Source organism: Synchiropus splendidus, chromosome 13 (genome assembly GCF_027744825.2).
Source record: "Synchiropus splendidus isolate RoL2022-P1 chromosome 13, RoL_Sspl_1.0, whole genome shotgun sequence".
Taxonomy (NCBI): Eukaryota; Metazoa; Chordata; class Actinopteri; order Syngnathiformes; family Callionymidae; genus Synchiropus; species Synchiropus splendidus.
In genome coordinates, this window is record NC_071346.1 from 3,724,518 (window position 1) to 3,741,719 (window position 17,202).

The 17,202-nt window shown below is 43.4% G+C and overlaps 1 protein-coding gene across 17 annotated transcripts in view; it reads left to right on the forward strand.

Annotated features, from left to right (window-relative positions):
- Positions 1–1,059: 1,059 nt before the first annotated feature.
- The window catches only part of epb41l3b (erythrocyte membrane protein band 4.1-like 3b), a 30,653-nt gene continuing 14,510 nt past the window's right edge, over positions 1,060–17,202 (forward strand). For 16 of the 17 annotated variants that reach the window (XM_053882561.1, XM_053882564.1, XM_053882566.1 and 13 more), the window contains exons 1-6: positions 7,471–7,586; positions 13,504–13,688; positions 14,310–14,453; positions 16,208–16,312; positions 16,382–16,424; positions 16,506–16,581. In XM_053882561.1, the coding sequence (XP_053738536.1) occupies positions 13,515–13,688; positions 14,310–14,453; positions 16,208–16,312; positions 16,382–16,424; positions 16,506–16,581 (542 nt within the window). In that variant the 5' untranslated portion in view covers positions 7,471–7,586; positions 13,504–13,514. Of the gene's footprint in view, positions 1,220–7,470; positions 7,587–13,503; positions 13,689–14,309; positions 14,454–16,207; positions 16,313–16,381; positions 16,425–16,505; positions 16,582–17,202 lie in introns of those variants that run through there. The other variant, XM_053882568.1, reaches the window with a different exon arrangement.

Here is a 17,202-nt window from a genome sequence, read left to right on the forward strand (position 1 = left end):
GCCATAAGGAGAAGCGATGAGTGATAAAGAGACTCCCGTCTTTGACTGAGGATGTTTGCCATCCTTCACTCTGGGTCTTTGACCTTGACAGACGCCGCCCCCCTCCCCCCTCCTCCTCCTTTGTCTCCGCACTTCTTCCCAGCGAGTGCTCAGCTCACCTGCGGTTCCTGCCATCAGGTTTGGGTCCCTGGTCTGGAGGTCTGGAGCAGCTCAGGCTGTGAAGCTCAGCGCACGACGGTCCCACATTTGATGAACGTGTGATTAAGTGTGCCGACTCGTGGCATTGCGAGTCATTAGCTCGCTAAAATCAGCAGCCAGTGTTCGGATATGTGACGCCAGATCATCAGCAAAGATGGAAAACAAACAACTTTACTGTAACATTAGCCTTGAGTCATGATTTGCATGCTAATTAATGACTGAATTCAACGACGTGTTTGGCAGCGCTTCCCTCATTTTCTGTTGGAGACAGACAGCACCTAGTAAATACTCCAGTCAGGGATGTTCAAAGTATGGCCCCGGGGCCATGCAGGGCCACAATCGTCAGGTCCTTTCTTGCAGCTGCCTCGTCCAGTTAGCAGGCAAACAACGTGGTTTTAATTTAGTTCTCAAAGGAAAATGTGAGGGAAGAGACTGCGCCGGATTTAGCAATGATGACAGACATTAGAATTAAGTTGATGGACGAGGTACGAAACGTGTCACACCGACAGCTTTATTCAGAATATTGTTTAACCACCCAGCAAGCTTGAAAACGCAGTTTCGACCACAACAATCCCACTAACCTCGCAAACATGAAGGATCTTTGGATGTTTTTTGGATCATTGTTTACTGTACGCACGGTGTGTAAACGCTGTTTTTGCGTTCTATATCGAAAACATGCAGTGAAAAATGAAAGCTGAAATGTAGCGCAACACTCCCATCTAGCGGTTTAAAGCCGTCACAGCAGATGAATCCTCAAAGTCGCCTGCAGGAGTCAGCAGCACCACGGAGACGGTGTTGTGGGCGTGCCTGTTTTCAAACACCGCGGGGGCCGGTTCTGGAGGCGGCAGAGGCGGGGTCAGCGTGACTCGTCTCCGGGGGAGGTTTCTGGACTCTGACAGGTGTCTGGTCCTTTCCAGTCGACCCAGCACGACGTCGGGATTCCCGGTCCTGCGGTGTGGCACCGAAACCGGCTCTGTTTTCTTCCACTGATCCCCGCGGGAGACAGGAAGAGCGTCTTCAGGTGCATGCTGTTCACGTATCTGAGCTTTCGGTGTCTTTTCGATTGCGTTATTCCTCAAAACCTGTCATTATTAAAGTTACTATAAGCGTTTTAAAGACGTTTATTCATTGCCATGTGTTTTGTGTTTCAAACTCGGGATCGTTTGACCCACCGGTGACCCTGCTGCTTCCTGTTGACTTGGACATGGTGAGTGACCTTTTCACTGAAAACAAACGCGCTTATTGACGCTTTTTGTTGCGTCAACCATGACACGCGCGGTGGGTAATTACCCGACACTACAGTTGACAGCAGGTCAAAGGTGAAAGATTAGAGCGCACCACCATTTAATGAAATGTATCCAACAAAATCGTTTTTCTTTCATACACTGTGTACAATGTTGGCAGATGCCGCACAATGGGAAGTCCCCTCAGCAGGGCTCCCCCCCAAAATAGAGTTGTATTATGAATGAATCCAACTTTGTTGTGCAGAAGAAAAACTCCTCTGTTGCTCCTGGAATCTGCACACAGCTCAGCAACTTGTCTTTTATGATGATGCTGAGGAAGGTGAACGTGCCCAGCCTGAGAGATAAGTCTGACCAAAGTCTGTGAGACTTTGGTATTTTTTTTGTGGTCTGCAGGTTCCCCATATCTCGCCGGAACCATTTGCTGAGCTCAGACTTTAGTTCTTAAACTTCCTCATAAGTAAAATTCTATTCAAGTGAGGTCCTGAGTGGGTGTTTTCGCAATGCAAAGGGACAGTTTAGATTAAAATAACACACATTTCCAGTCATGCTCTGATTATCTTTTCCGTCGGGACGAATAAAAGTTCCTTTTTAAAGTTCCAGAGAATCAGAAAAGCAGGATCAGTGTTTCCATTTAACTGGCGGCAAAGCAGAAACAGACTATTTCTGCACACGATAAATCCATGAGTCATTTCTTTGACTTGTCCAGACGGGCAGTTCCACACTCCTTTTCAACCACTTTCTTCTCAGTTCATTTCATGCCGTACATTCGCCGTATTATTACATGTAAAAGTGAAGCTCTACTCCAGGTCTCTGTTGATTGACAGACCTACCAGGTCATCTAAGCTGCTAAGCCTCTGATTCAATGTTGAGCTGAACTTGTGAATATTAGCTCAACAAATCTTTCCAGTATTGTCTCTGAAGGTTGAAGCTTTAAAATTCCAGCAGCAGCTTTAGCTGTAAACCCAGAGTGGCTGAGCGTCACCATAGCTATCGTGAAGTCTGATCTCCTCGCTGTGACACTGGGTCATGTATTTAAAACCCCAGCTGACCAGACTCGGGGCAGACCTCAGCTGGTTCTCGGACCACTGAAATAGAGGCTGTAATTAGAATCAAGCTGCAGGGAATTCCCAGATTCCCACTCTACCTGATTTATTTGCATGTAACTTTGAGACCAGATCCATTTAGCTTTTTCTTCCATTGCTGTTTAGCTGCAGTGTCATTGGAACCACTTCAATAACCAGATGGCTAGCACAACCTAGCTTCCAATTTTAACCTGGTTTGTTACTATCGTGGGTGAGAAACGGTGCAAAGCTTTGCCTTCTGGCTCAGCTCTTTTTGCTCTGAACAGCTACAGACTCAGAGGTGGTCCTGCCTGAATCCAATAGCAGATCTGACTGAATGACATCCTCCATTTTCAGATAGAGACCGGCTGCTTCCTCATCTGAATCCAAAAGTCCAGAACCTCTTGTCAGTGTTTCGTCACTCGTCTGGTGCTTCTGAATTAGATTTATCTTGTTCATAGTGAGTGGAAACGCTCGCAATGATGAACCTATCTGACCATCCGTCTAGGGAATTCCAGTCAATGCGGCCAGCAGTTCACCTTCAGATCATTATTGCTGCTATTTCGCCGGAGAAAAGGAAGGAGACGCTGATACTGGCAGCGCGGACAGACGTGATAGGAGATGGACTGTGTGGGAGCGAGACGCGGCTCAGGAAAATAGGTCTATAAATGGTTTCATTATCAGAATGTCGTGATAAGACATGCAAAGGTTGAAGTGTGAACGTCTCAAGGAGAAGAACAACCTTCGAATATTAGCGACTGAAGCAAGTATTCACTCAGATCACTTGTTTATTCAACATAAAAACAAGAATATGTCAAACAATACGATCATTAGATCAGTTTGAAGGGAGAAAACACTTCTAACTGAGTCGGGCCAGAAGAGATCAGTGGCCTCCTCAGAAGTCTGTTGCTGGTCAGCCGAGGTCAGTCGCCCTCCGCACGTGTGTGGTGTGGCAGCGAGGCTTCCAAATCCTCGCGGGGCAGGGACAGATAACACGTATGACTCAATCTTGTCCAGTGAGGAGATAGGCTTATTGGGAATCTTGTTATCTCTCAGCGTGGCTTGATCACTAGTGAGAAGTTGTTGCCTTACAAAGTTGCAGTCAGGCGCTCGTGGGGCTGAGGAGGCGGCGATAGACGCCAGTGTCTGTCACTGCTGAGTCGACTTTTTTTAAATACTCTATAATTGGTCGTTTTTTAGATTTTTTTTTTTGTTTTGTTTTACCTTCACTTGGTTATTGTTATTTATCTGATGTTCTCCACTTATTTTGTGTTGTTTTTTTGTCCTTCTTTTTTCTCTTTACATTTTTTGTTTTGCTCACTTGCTCAATTTTTGGTCAATTTCTGCATTGTTTACAAGTAATTATTCTGTTTCTGAGTTTGTTTTTTTACCTAATAGAAAAAGGATTGCTACAATCAATGTTTTTCTTTTTCATTTGACTTCACCGGTATGTTTTTCACTGAACTGAAGTCAAAATAAGCCTATAAAATAACATCCTCAAAAACAGTTTTGACAAATGCCACAGTCAAAATGTGATCGTCCTTTAATGAAAACACAAAGGTCGACTGAGAACTAATTATTTGAAGCAGATACCGTCACCTCCTCTAAAGGCATCATGACTCCACCCATCTCTCACCGATGTCTTCCTCTCATTACTCATTGTCATGATGAGCGTCATGATTAGCGTCTCGCTCTCCAAAGGTTGCTAATAAACTCTGCATTTATGAGTCCTCCTGATAAGATTCCATGTGGTGGACTGGAGCAGGATGTTCTCCCGGCAGGAGCTGGGTTTGTGGAGCTGAAGCCAGGTTGTAAATGGCCGTTCATGCCTGTCGTACTCCAGCGCCTCTGGCGTTTACGGCTGACTGGAGCCCAACAGCAGGGGGCAGCAGCTCTGACGACTGAAGCTCGAGAGGTCATTGGGTCCAACTGTAATTAGGAATAATGAGGCCGCAGTCTGGCTCTGACCGATCGAGTGGGAAATGATTTTTCGATCACCTGCAGAATTTGCCTTGGACTCCAGGAGGCTGTTGAATTTTAGTCATGACTGGAGTCACACAGGTGATTTGTCACGTTTGATCAGACACGGAGCAGTTGGATTGCGCATCGATGCAGGATTCTGGTGTCAAATGAATTCCTATAATGAAGGATGGTCACGCTGGTTATGTTCACTCAATATGGACGTGAGCTCGGAGCTACGTAGGACGCGTCGTGCAATGGTATCAAAAAGCTTACGTCACAGCAGGATAACACGGCGGTGGAAAGAAAAAAGTTATAAAATAAAAATACTTTCACCAAGAAATGTAATTAAAAAATATATATATATGTTATATATATGTTTGTTCCCCATGATAAATTCAAGCAAAAAATACATTAAACACGAAAAATAAAAGAGATGAGGGTGGAAAACTGATGCTCCACCATCATGACGAAAAGCTGTGGAATGTAAAAGAAAATAATATCTGCAATAAAAGTAGAAAAGAAATAAAGACCGTTGATAAATATGTTGACCATCCAGAATTAAAGAAACTCTAGTGACGGGGAGAAGATTAGATTAGAAGACTAGGTAAGAGTTTACTGAGGCTCCTGCAAGGAAAAGTTGTTGTCAAAGTGCATCACACAGACGAGTGTAACTGGATGTCACAGCTCAATAGCATGTCATCGATGTGTTACTAGACGCTAGCTAGAAGGATAAGTTTGAATCCAGAGACTCAGCAGCAGTTTATCATGGAAGCGTCCTCTCTGACTGAACTAGGAACCTGAGAAGCTTGTGTTGATGATGATAAAATAATGATCATAAAAGCTCTTCCTTAATCACTCTTTAAGCTGAGAATCTTTTGCGTCAACTTATTTTTTATCAACAGCTGTTAAACATTCAAGAGCCGAAGTTCATGACTTCACTGGGCAGACGGGCAGCACAGGAAGTGAGCCTTCGCATGCAGCAGAAAAAAGTGAAGACTCAAGCAGCCACATAAGCAAAGTCCAGAGATCACATGTTGACTGTTGAGTCATCTTGCTGACCGATCTGTCGACGGCAACGTCATCAGATCTTCTAGTTGAGATTTTCTTGGAGCTTCATTGAGACCTTTGACCAAATCTGTGTGGTGGTAACATCAGACGGCTCAGGAGGATCTCTCTCTCCCGGCAGGATGGCACGTCCTCCTCACTCACTTGGTGTTTCAGTTCTGACTTCCAATATGACTTGGTCCTTCAGACTTCAGTCTGAACTTGTCACAGACGTAGCTGGACTGCAGGAGATAATGAGAGTGGGTTGCATAAAAAGAGGCACAAAACTGGGGCATCTAATAATCATAATAATCTGAATAGCAGTGGTGTTTTGCTGCGTGAGGATATTTTCAGGAAGATTTGTGCCAAGGTTATGAAGGTCATCTGTGAGCGCACACTCGTCTGTGGCCACTTGTGAAAGCTCTCAGCTTCAAGTCACAATCCTTTGTTACATAAAGACACAAGTGTTTATGATCAGTCTGTGCCGTCTGTGCGTGGCTATTTACAGACTTGTTGCGTTGAGTCTGCGGAAGAGAATCTGTCACGTGCGCTGGTCTAAATTTGTCTCTCTGTGTGTGTTGGCCGGCCGCGCACTACTGTAGTGTGTGAGCAATTAAAGGAAATAAAAGTGGAATGTTTGACCTAGTTGGGTCAAGTTCTCCGCTGGGAGAGTGAACCCACAATCCTCCTGGAGTGAGCGGCCCTCGACAGTAATTACAAACTGGCTCCAACGTTAATGTTTGTTCACGCAAAACCACATGCGTGGGTTTTGGAGGGCGGCGGCAGATGTGCCCGCCGGGTGCCCCGCACTGACTTCTGCCTATGTTTTAGGTTTCACTGGGGTGGGTGTGTGCGCGGCGGCGTTAGGAGGTCTGAAATTCAATAGCAAAGCTGTGCACCAGTGACACATTCTAGGTCCTTTTAGAGGTTGTTGAAACGTTTACACTGTGGCGTCTAAATGTTTTCATTAAAATCAATTATTCATTTGTGCATTCAGTCCTTGGTAGTTTGTCTTACCTTTAGCTTTGAATCTTAATAGAAAGACAGAAAAAAAGTCGCTGATAGGTTCGTGTTATTTATTTGTTGTTATTGTGCGTACTAGATAATGTTTCATTATAAATGAATGAACCTGAATATGTCATTAGTGATCAATTACATGGCTATTGTGCTTTTAATAACGTGTGATAAAGATACATTAGTTGCTGTATTTTAATTAAATTTTAATGTATTTGGTCGGAAAATGCCATGAATATTTTAAATGAATTCAGGCCTATATTAAAACCCAAGCAGAAGCAGGGTGTGCCTTTTATAATTACAATGAAGAGTGTCAAGAAATGTGGTAATTCTGTATAATTCTGTGTAATTCTGAATAAATTCCAGTTATATTGAGCTCATTCATGCAGTATTTCATCACAGTTGTGCTCTTGATACTGTGGAAGGAGTTCAAGCACAATAATTCATTCAACAAACACCATTGAATGAAGTGTAGTATGATGCTAAAATACTAAGTCATTCGCTCACGTTGAAAATAATCCAGAAAAATACAGAATTACTCGGATGCTACCGAGACATTTTCATCAAATAAAACTAATTCAATGGCTAATTTAATTTATGTTTTTAATCTCAGGCCGTCATCAGTATTCCTCTTTTTTTAATCCCCCAGAGGCGGATTGATTTTCGCCACAGTCGTAATCAATTTGTTTGCTATTTATTTATTCCATTACATAAATTATATTTTTATTAGTGATTGCTTTCGCACATTTTAATGTAAATGACAACGGGCATTGCATGTCCATGCAGACATGAACCAAAGTCACGGGTTATAACACAATAATAACACTGTCATTCAGTAATAGCTATCAACTCCGGTGCCATCCGTTGCTTGGCTCCGCGTGCACGCCTCCGCGCGCGTTCGCGCAGGGGGTGTGCTGCTGTGCGTGTCCCACAATCCTCTGCGGCGGAGCAGCTTGATAGGCTGCTGTGTGGGGAGCTGCTGCAGAGTAGCACCGCTGTTTGGAAACACAGGCTCCAGCGAAGGCTGTCCGCCTCACCAGCTCACCAAGGACGCGTTTATCTGGTAACAAGCTTCTGTTTCATCGCCTTAATGTCGGGGTTGCTTGACAAAACACGCTCGTTCGCGTCGCCTTACCTTGATGCTATTTACGTCCACATCTGCCGCGGACGTCACTAAAAGACGCCGCTTCTGTATCCGAGGAAAAAGTCCCAGCTTTTGTCGTGAATGAAAGATGCTGGTTGTTGGTGTGTGTGGCGTGTAGTCACGTTAAGACATCACATGAGGCACGGCGCTGAGGAAGTGTTAGATAAAAAACGAGTCATTTCATTTAAGCTAATTAAGCTAATAACATTTGCTGACTCATTGGGAGTCGTTCCCAACATCTGGAGGTACGACCCGGGCTCATTTGGTGACACCGTCGGCTGCTTTTGGATGGAATTGCGGGCTGTTTTTGATCTGCAGTGCGGTAGGCGTGGCTATGACTCCATCTGGCTCCTCATTTAGCATCCTCCGGCCGGGACAGCCATGGCCGGAGTCTGACTAGACACTTTCAGATGCACAGTGAGCTCTTGTTGCACGCACAGCCAGGGCCATTGTCGTATGTGTTTGAGGGAGATGGACGCCAGGTTCTATTATGTTGGATCACTTCATGGAAGACTTAAGGAGACGTTTGCTTTCAGCCACGCTGAATGTTTTATCTATAGAATGCCCTTCAAAACATCTCCAGTGACTTGTAGAGTTTCCTTTATTGGAAATGATTGGCTTTTTTTGTTTTGTTTTGTGTCTGACTTTGAGTGAAGTGTTGTTGTGTCGGTGCTAAACATGAATGCTGGTGTCATGACACTGAAAGTTGTGATATTTGATCACTAGTATTACTAGTAGTACTTTATATGGACAAATACTTTTCTCAACGCACATCCAGCAGATCCAAAGGGTTTGCTGTGTTGATCCTGAACATCCCATAATTGTATGCAGCAAGTGGCTCTGCAGCACTTTCCTATATTAATGTATGGCGGAAACGTTACTCATGAAATGTCCATAATAATACAGCACTCATTTGGCTGCCAACAAGGGTTTTTACTCAGAAGCCGTTTTTCATTGTCTTGTTCTGTAGCTGATGGAATCAGAACCTGTTCTGCTACTCATGGCTAGCCGTCCCAAAGATCCAGATTCAGGAATGAAGTCGCCAAAAGGAGCGATATAAGTGGGTCATTGATAAGAATAGCATCAACCGCTTCTCTTTGTGTTCAAAAGCCTGTTAAGAATAAGTGGCTTCTTTACATGTCAATGATTTCTCTGTGTTTCTCCGAGTCGTTGGGCTTTTGTTATTGTGGTGATTGTTATTCTAGAGGCTCTTTAAACAACGGCTATTGATGAGATTAACTTTTCGGGGCCACTCCCTCGCTACCTTGTTTTCCCACTTGGACTCTTTCCATAATTATCATTCTGTGGGCAACTTTGGGAACCAGGGGAAGCTAAGCAGGCGAGATGTGTGGATTATAGTATGGAAAGTGAAAGTTTAAAACTTTGACTTCCAGCCTGGTTTCCAACTGCTGAGTTCAAATTGAATTGAACTGAATTGGAGTTTGCTTTGATGGATCTGGAGGTGCTGCATCCCAAAAGGACTCATGTTTAATGCATCACCCCCTGAATTGTTCAGTGCCTGCAGTAGTGGTCTCTGCCCATTGGCGTTTTCTGTGAAGCCCACCAGGGCTTGGGCTGGACAGTTTAACAACAATCTACTTAGCATTGAAACAATCACTCAATTTGTGTGGTTGTTTACATTCGGCATAACTGAGGACTGTCGTCACGTTACTGCTGGATAACTTTCTCACCACTTATCCCCCTCGATTAGATCAATCGCTCACACTAACAGACGTATTTGCCAGAATGATTGCCAATCAAGTCGTCTTTGATTTGCTCCGTACTAATCCAAGGCCTTTTAATCCTCCTTGGTCTGTCTCCAGCGCTCCCCTAATTATCTTCTCATTATGGCGCAAAGATTCTGGTCTAATCTTTTACGTTCACAAGGATTTCCCATCGGTTGAAGCAGCCGCTCAACCGGCTGTAAACACGTATTTCAGGATTTTCTTTTGTGTCGCGGGCTTTTGAGCGAACCAACAGTGTCTTTATCTGACTACACACTCGCAGAGAAACACTGGTGTCTCTCAGTCAAGTGCACAACCAAGACATTGAAGTCATGTCTTAACCCTGAATGCCTTGGTCCAAAAGACAGTAATGTGAAGAATGTAAACGCAGCAGCAAGCTGACGGGATTTATGGCGTCCTCAGCAAAATGTGCTCAGCACAGTTTCACCTCTGTGCGTCCAGTCGACTCTTTCCAAATGCTGCTGGAGAAGAGTGGATTGTTTACTTCAATCTTGTTAGTGGTTTGGCTGAACGTTTGGAAGGGGAACAAAGAAGCTTCTAATACAGCTAAAATAACTTTTCCCATCCATTGAGAACGTTACAATGTTCCACTTTTTCTCCAGACATTCTATCATGTACTTTACATGAAGACGCCTAATCGATAAAGTTTCTTTGTGAGGCGCACGATTATGGTGGTTTTATTTGTTTGACTTGTTGTATTATTTCTGTGAAAAGCAAAAGCACGATTTTCATATCTATGAACAAGAAACCACAGCTACACATTTTCTAGTCTGTTAACACCTTGGTCTATTATCTTCAAAGCATCAAATGATGTCAACTCATCTGCGGTTGTTTACTCTCGAGTGCTTGAAAACACTTGGGGGAATCAGTAACCCCTCAACAGACGTGTCTCATTAAAGCGCTGGAGCAGCAACATGGTTTCCTATTACAGTAGCTGAGATATATGGCAGCTGTCACCCTCGCGAGAGCCTTGCTTCAGAAACTTGTGGCTGCTTCAGGTTCCGCCGTGACGTGTCAAGAAACGCCTACTCGCCCTCTTCTAGTGTCTTTCACGAGCCCCACGGGAGTCTTTGGGAGTAAGGAGGACAGGAGAGGCAGGGATGGGCTCGGCTGCGATGGTCAGCCTGGAACAGATGGTTTCGCAGAGTCCACTTACCGGGCGCTTGTGTGACATTCACAAATGGATTTTAAAATTGAGATTTTATGCACAGTGTGGCAGCAGAGCTCTTAGTGTCTCTGGTCAATTATGAAAGGCTGCAGCTGTCTGATTTATCTCCATTGTGCATTAGAAACAGCAATTCTCTTGTGCTAATAAATCCACCTGAATGTGATTTTCATTCTGATTTGAGTGGATTTCCCGACCCCTGGCTTAATTGGCTGGCTTCATGTGGGATTTATATAAGGGGAAATAATAACCGTAATTTCCCAGCTCAGGATCAATAAAGTAAATCCATCTATGAATGGGTAAATTAAAAAATAGTACCCTCATGAGGAAGCTTCGATTAGATTTCTACATGGTGATATTTAAAGCATTCTATGGAATAAGCTTTCATTCAGTCTTTCCATAAAAGGAAAAAGAATATTGAAATATTTTTATGATGAGATGTGTGGAGGAACAAATGTGTACACAGATCTCCAACTAAACTCTATAGAAAATCCCTTTTTTCCTGATGCGGACCACATAAACCCACAGTGGCAAATGGGTCACTAGCCTCTTGGGAATCTTTAATCTTCAAACATGGTAACCAGAATGTAAATATGTCATATAGGAACACACCCTTTATGTGTGAGGTCTCATTTCTGCAGCAAAAGTTAGTGTCAAAGGTTAAATATTTACGGGTAGTTACGGAAGTCATGTGACCTCAGTTGGCCTTGACCACAAGGTGACCATGGGAATCCTGCATCACAGATGAACACGTTATTCATGTGTTAAATGTTGTTGCTTACTAAATGTTGATATTATTTATGTCTGTAAGACTGCATGCATTTTGAAACCTTACCGTTAATGAACATTTTGTTGGAGAGTTAATTTAAAATCGAAGGCCGCAATAGAGCGACTGTGCTTGTTTACTAATTGAAATGTGGCACGATTAATGAATTCAGCCTTTTGGATGCATAATGTACCAGTGAGGGCAACACACTACGCACTGTGTGGGCTGTTGTGTGGCCCTGTGAAGAGTGTCTGTCACCACTGACTGAACGTTTTCTTCCTCCTTTTCTATGGTGCAAAGATGTCGGTGCTCGCTCCGTGCATAGTTCCTGTTTAGGGGTTAATGGAAGCAAAGGTCGTCAGCTAATCACGGAGTGGTACAACTGGTTGGATTCACTTCAGCATCAGTCATTAAAAACCTAGCCATTAACTCTGAAGGTTGGATTTGTGACATCACATTTCCGCCGCTTAAATCCTCCAATAAAAGTTCCACAACCTGCCTTACTATCTTTATATGACACCTGAAGTCACTGAGCTGTCAGATAGAAAAGATTCACATCAGCATGCTGTAGTGACCCATGATCCCTGAGCTCCACGCAGTCGGGCTCTGAAGAACAAGCACTCCAATCCAGGATTCATGTATCCAGTTTAAATCCTGATTTACAGCCTCATGAAGCCAAATTAATAACAAGTCAAATGGTTTGGGTTACACAGTTGAGCTTCATTTCACTCCATGATTAATTCTGTTTCTGAAAGAGGATGTTAAAAATTATTTTATCCTTCTATTACTGTATAATGGTAATGAATTAAACATTGCTCACATCAACTGCTAATGAAGTTTGGCTCATTAGCCGTTTGCAACCTCTGAGCTCAGGGGCAGACGAGTCATCCAGCTTTTGAACGGCATTAATATAGTTGCCTTAGTATTAAAAGCTAAGTGCTGTGCAGTGGCACAGTCCGTCCCGGAAATCCAGCTGTCGTGATGTCGGCAGATGGACACGTGGAGACGACCATCTGGTCCAAATTGAGTTCCTGACCGCGGCCAAAACTAGGAAGCATCCTGAGTAAAAAAACATTGTCATTCCAAACGACTGACGTGCGAGTACGGATGGTTTGAATTATGCGACGGAAACAAGAGGAAGGAATGCTGGAATAAGAATGATGGAATATTGAGGTACACTTTCTAAAGTTATAAACAAAAGTTATAAACAGGAAGGATGCTACAGCCTACAAGAAAAATGTCATGGGTTTGTGTGCAGCTCTTGGGTTTATATATCATATATATATCATGGTGGTCATCATTGTGCTTAGGAGTCAAAACAAACTAACATGACAATATAAACTTGGAGATAGACTGTTGGATGGATATGACTTGATGGAACTGAAGATAAGATCCTGTTTGATAAACCTGCATCTGACTATATGTTCACCTTGTGTTCAGCTCTCAGCTGCCTTGAGCTCACGCTGCTTGTTTGTGTTGACCCAGACACTGGTGTCCCCGAGCTTGGGCTCAAAGTCAGGGATCCTCCCACCAGCAAGTAAACTCGACCCTATAAATAGAGCGGAGGGAGTTCGAGGCCTGCAGGAGAATGACAGGCATCTTGACCCAGCGACTGCCACTGTGCTACACATCAGAGCTCAAAGCCCGTGGGTCCCATTCCCAGAGAGGCCCCCAGTGTGATCTTCCTAGCTGTCATCTCAGTTTGGAATAACAAGCCATTAGATGTTTCCTCTTAGTGGGAGATTGTCAGCCTCGGTTGCGGAGGTGTCTTTGTTGTTGTTTGTGTCCCGCACTCGCTCAAGGTCAACCTCAGAACCCGATCCATAAAAGCATTTCAGACGTGTTAAACTATGGAGGTTAAATACATGGTGGTGGAAATCATACTATTTATGTGACATGTTCCCTTCTTGTTGATTTAAATGGACCAACTGGTCCAGTAAATGGACAGACTTCACAAAACATTGTGTCAGACTTCACAACGTTTTGGGGAAAAAAGTTTTGCGTTAAACGTTGAAGCACAGTGCTCTTACTTTTGAGATTTCAAATGTCTTTTGCAAGAAACGCCAATGTTTAAAAATACCATAAATGCATGAGACATAACAGATAGCAATGTCGAAGCGATCAAGACGAGTCCTCAACAACTCTCCTCTCCCATCGCAGCGTGATTCACCATGACGACAGAATCAGGAGCTGACTCCGAGGCCAAGCAGCAGCAGGAGAACAAGGAGTCTGAGAAGGGGAACTCCAAAGCTGCCGCTGCACCCACTTCACCTCAGAACCAACCGGAACAACTCCCTGCCGCTGTCGGACACAGCACGCCGACCAGGAAAGAGCAGGTGACCCAGGTGAGAGACCGAGCTGATCACAGATGAAATTCAGACACATGACTACTGTATGTCTTACTTTACACCTGGAAACACATTTCAATGAATTTAACCTTGAAATGGCTGGGGGTCAGATAAGTACAAGTTGTACAAGTGCTTGTGGTGTGATCTGCTGATCCTCGGATAACTCATTAAATCATTGCTTGTGCTTATTGAGAAAATGCATTTCAATATGGCGAACTGCGGAATAGCTTGCTCCAAACACAATTTCACTTGTTTATGAATTATGTCGGAGCCACAGGTCTGTTGTGAGGCGGAGCCCTGATTTCACTCAAGTAGAAAATTGGATTTTCTGTTTCGAGTCAGAACGGCGGTGCACCTTCGGCTCCCCTGCTGGAACCTGATTACGTTCAGGAGCTTGGTCTCTATTTTTAGTTTTCAGCAGAGCTGTTGGAGACAGCCACTTCTGGTCAATGAATTAAATTTAGTGTGGTGAGCTGAGAACAGGCTCCACTAACATGCTTAAAACACACCTGTATGGCGCTGACTTTGGCCTTCAATTTGGTCAACCATCCGTGAAGGTGTGGGGAAGACGTTAGGTGAAGAATGCTGATGGAGCTGTGCTTGTTGTGGCTGCTGTAGGAGTTGCTTGACGAGGACCAGGAATCCCAGAGGTCGTCCACCAGTCGACTGTCCCGCTCGCCGTTAAGAGGAGTGAAGAAGGTGAAGATCATGCAGTGCAAGGTGACGCTGCTGGACGGCTCCGAATTCACGCTCAATGTCGAGGTGAGGCGCGACAGAAGTGACTCGAAATGCTGGTTCCAACACTAACCTGCACAAGCCATTTCTTTTCAAGTCTTTTCTTGGACTTCCCAGCTTCTTCATGTCATGACTAATTAGATAAAATCATGGGACTTGTGGGAGAACTTTGGACGAATAAAGCTTCTCTTTGTCTCACTTAACAGCTTACATTTACTTCTCATTAGCCTTTAAACTGATGAAGCTCACATTCAAAACAACACCAGTACACACGAGCTTTGCACTGTTGTTTCGTTTCATATTAGAAGATTTCCCAGGCCAAATTTTAGCTGCATTTGTTAAGCTTTGAAAGTCTTTAGGAAATCTTTGTGACCTCAAATAATGGTCTGATATCAGGCTGAGAGGAGCAGTGTTGCCATAGTGACAAAATATTACCGGCACCCCAGCCAAGCAGGAGTTAATGAACAGGTTCAGGCACTGCATTCGAAAATTGTCATTATGTTTTGTTGTGACTTGTGAAGCAGAAGTCAGGACATTGTCACTGAGATGACATCATCTCTGCCGATCTTGTTATATGTATATAACAATATTAGAGTGTCTGTCCCGAGGTGTTCAGCTTCAACTGTATTTTATTTTATGTGCTCTGCAAATACTAAATAATAATGATAAATAAATGTCTGAGTGCCAGAACTTTCTACTCAAATCTCCTCTGAGCTGATTCCTCCCCATCAGGGGTTTGTCCTCGAGGATTAGCCGAGCGCTTGGCCGGTGTTGATGGGATGGCGGTCTGTGACTGAGCAACATTTGTCAGAGGGAATCTGTGTGGTTGTCTCTGCGTGTTACTTTGATTACATGATCCCCCACAGAAAGACTGGGAGAGAGACAAAGAGATTAGGATGTAGAATTATGGCGACAGAAACATGACAGCTGTGCGAATACAGGAACTAAAACACACTCAATGTATGTCAAATGTAGAAGTTGCAGTTTCTCATTTTTATAGCATGAACTTCAAATATGTGAAGTTTTGCTGAGTATTTTGATGAAAGCAGGTTCACTTTTGTATAGAAAATGTTTGCATTTTAAGAAGGTCGGGATTCTCTTTTTTTAACACGTCATATTCTCTGAAAGACGGAACAACTCTTCCATCATATTTGAGGAACCTTTTTGTTTCCTGTTCATGAACACGACACTATGAACACTACCCATGACATTCATGAACGAAACACTACGGTGACATTAAATACTAGTGTGTTCTTCAGACTGAAAGGCCAGTGTCAGCATCCATTATTGATGTTTATTAGCAGTTTTTTAGTTAATTGCATCCCATCTGTTTACGATCAGTTAATCCCCAACTGCCTGCTGAGTACAAGCCCACATTGTGAGGTCCGAGTTTGACCTTGTGGTTGCGAACAGTAACTTTTGCTCAATTTAAACAGATTAAATGGGTTGCTTTTAAATGTATGTAATTGGCAGATGCAGATTTCCATTTTCCAGTAACACGTTTTTGTGTTTTCCACGTTTCATCCCCTCAACAGTGTTTTAACTTCAGCTCACTCCTGTCAGGAAAAATCCTCTCTAATCCATTCCTATAATTTCCGTGACATTCACATCCTCAGCATGGATGTTTGAGGCTTTTATTCTAAGTGCAATATAAAACCTGGAAAATGTTTTCAACTAGCATTTTTATGTTGTCTTATTTTTCAAACTTGTTGTACTGCTTTACATTGTGTAAAGCTTGAGTTGGGTTTGCAGTGACCGAAAATCATTTTATGTCTCCCCAGAAAAGAGCCAAGGGTCAAATGCTCTTCGACAAAGTGTGTGATCACCTCAACCTGCTGGAGAAGGATTACTTTGGCATTACCTACAGAGATGTGGAAAATCAGAAGGTAACAGGAAGTGTTTGAATTTCAGGTTTTATCAGTTCATTCACTCTGTGTTCGGTTTGTGCTTCACAGAATTGGCTGGATCCATCCAAAGAGCTGAAGAAGCAGATCAGAGGTACAAGTAGTACGTGTATTTAACAGTTACCTGTGTTGGAATCTTTTTTTTAACAATACGATTTTCCTTTTGTTGCACCAGCTGGTCCCTGGAACTTTGCGTTCAATGTGAAGTTTTACCCTCCAGATCCCTCCCAGCTGTCAGAAGACATCACAAGGTCAGTGTTGTATTTCACAAAATGTATTGCAGCACTGTTTAGCTGCTTTTGTTCTCGGCTCGTAACCGTCTTTGTCCTTGCACACTGCTTTGTTACAGTATTTTTCTTTTTTCCTCCCTGGACATCTTCACAAAACACTTAGTGATTCATTTCTAGGAGACAAAAATAACTCTCTTGGAGAGCTCAAATCATGATTGTGGCCTTCCCTGTGGGCAGCATTATACCTGCCTCACAGCCAAGTCCTTGTTGTTATTTCGGCTCACACGGTGCTCATTTTAGTCTTTGAGAGTTTTTATAATGGTGATTTGTTGTAAGTAAGCAGGAGAGTGAGCTTGTGAGAAGAGAAATGAAGGCATAGAACACGTGTGAATGAGAGGAGTGAAGACAGGCACACAGTAGAAGTGGTGAACACAGTTGGATGGACAGTGATGAAGGAGAGCGCAGGCAGGGTAGAACAGTTAAGTGACAGGGTGATCTGTGGCTCAACAGATGACAGTTTTATATAAACAGAGATAAATTCAGTACATTTGGTCCTGTAACTGTTGTACTGTATGTATTTCTTCATCATTTTAATGGACAGTTGATAAGGCTTCAACTGCAGCTGGAGTGAAGAATAAGTTC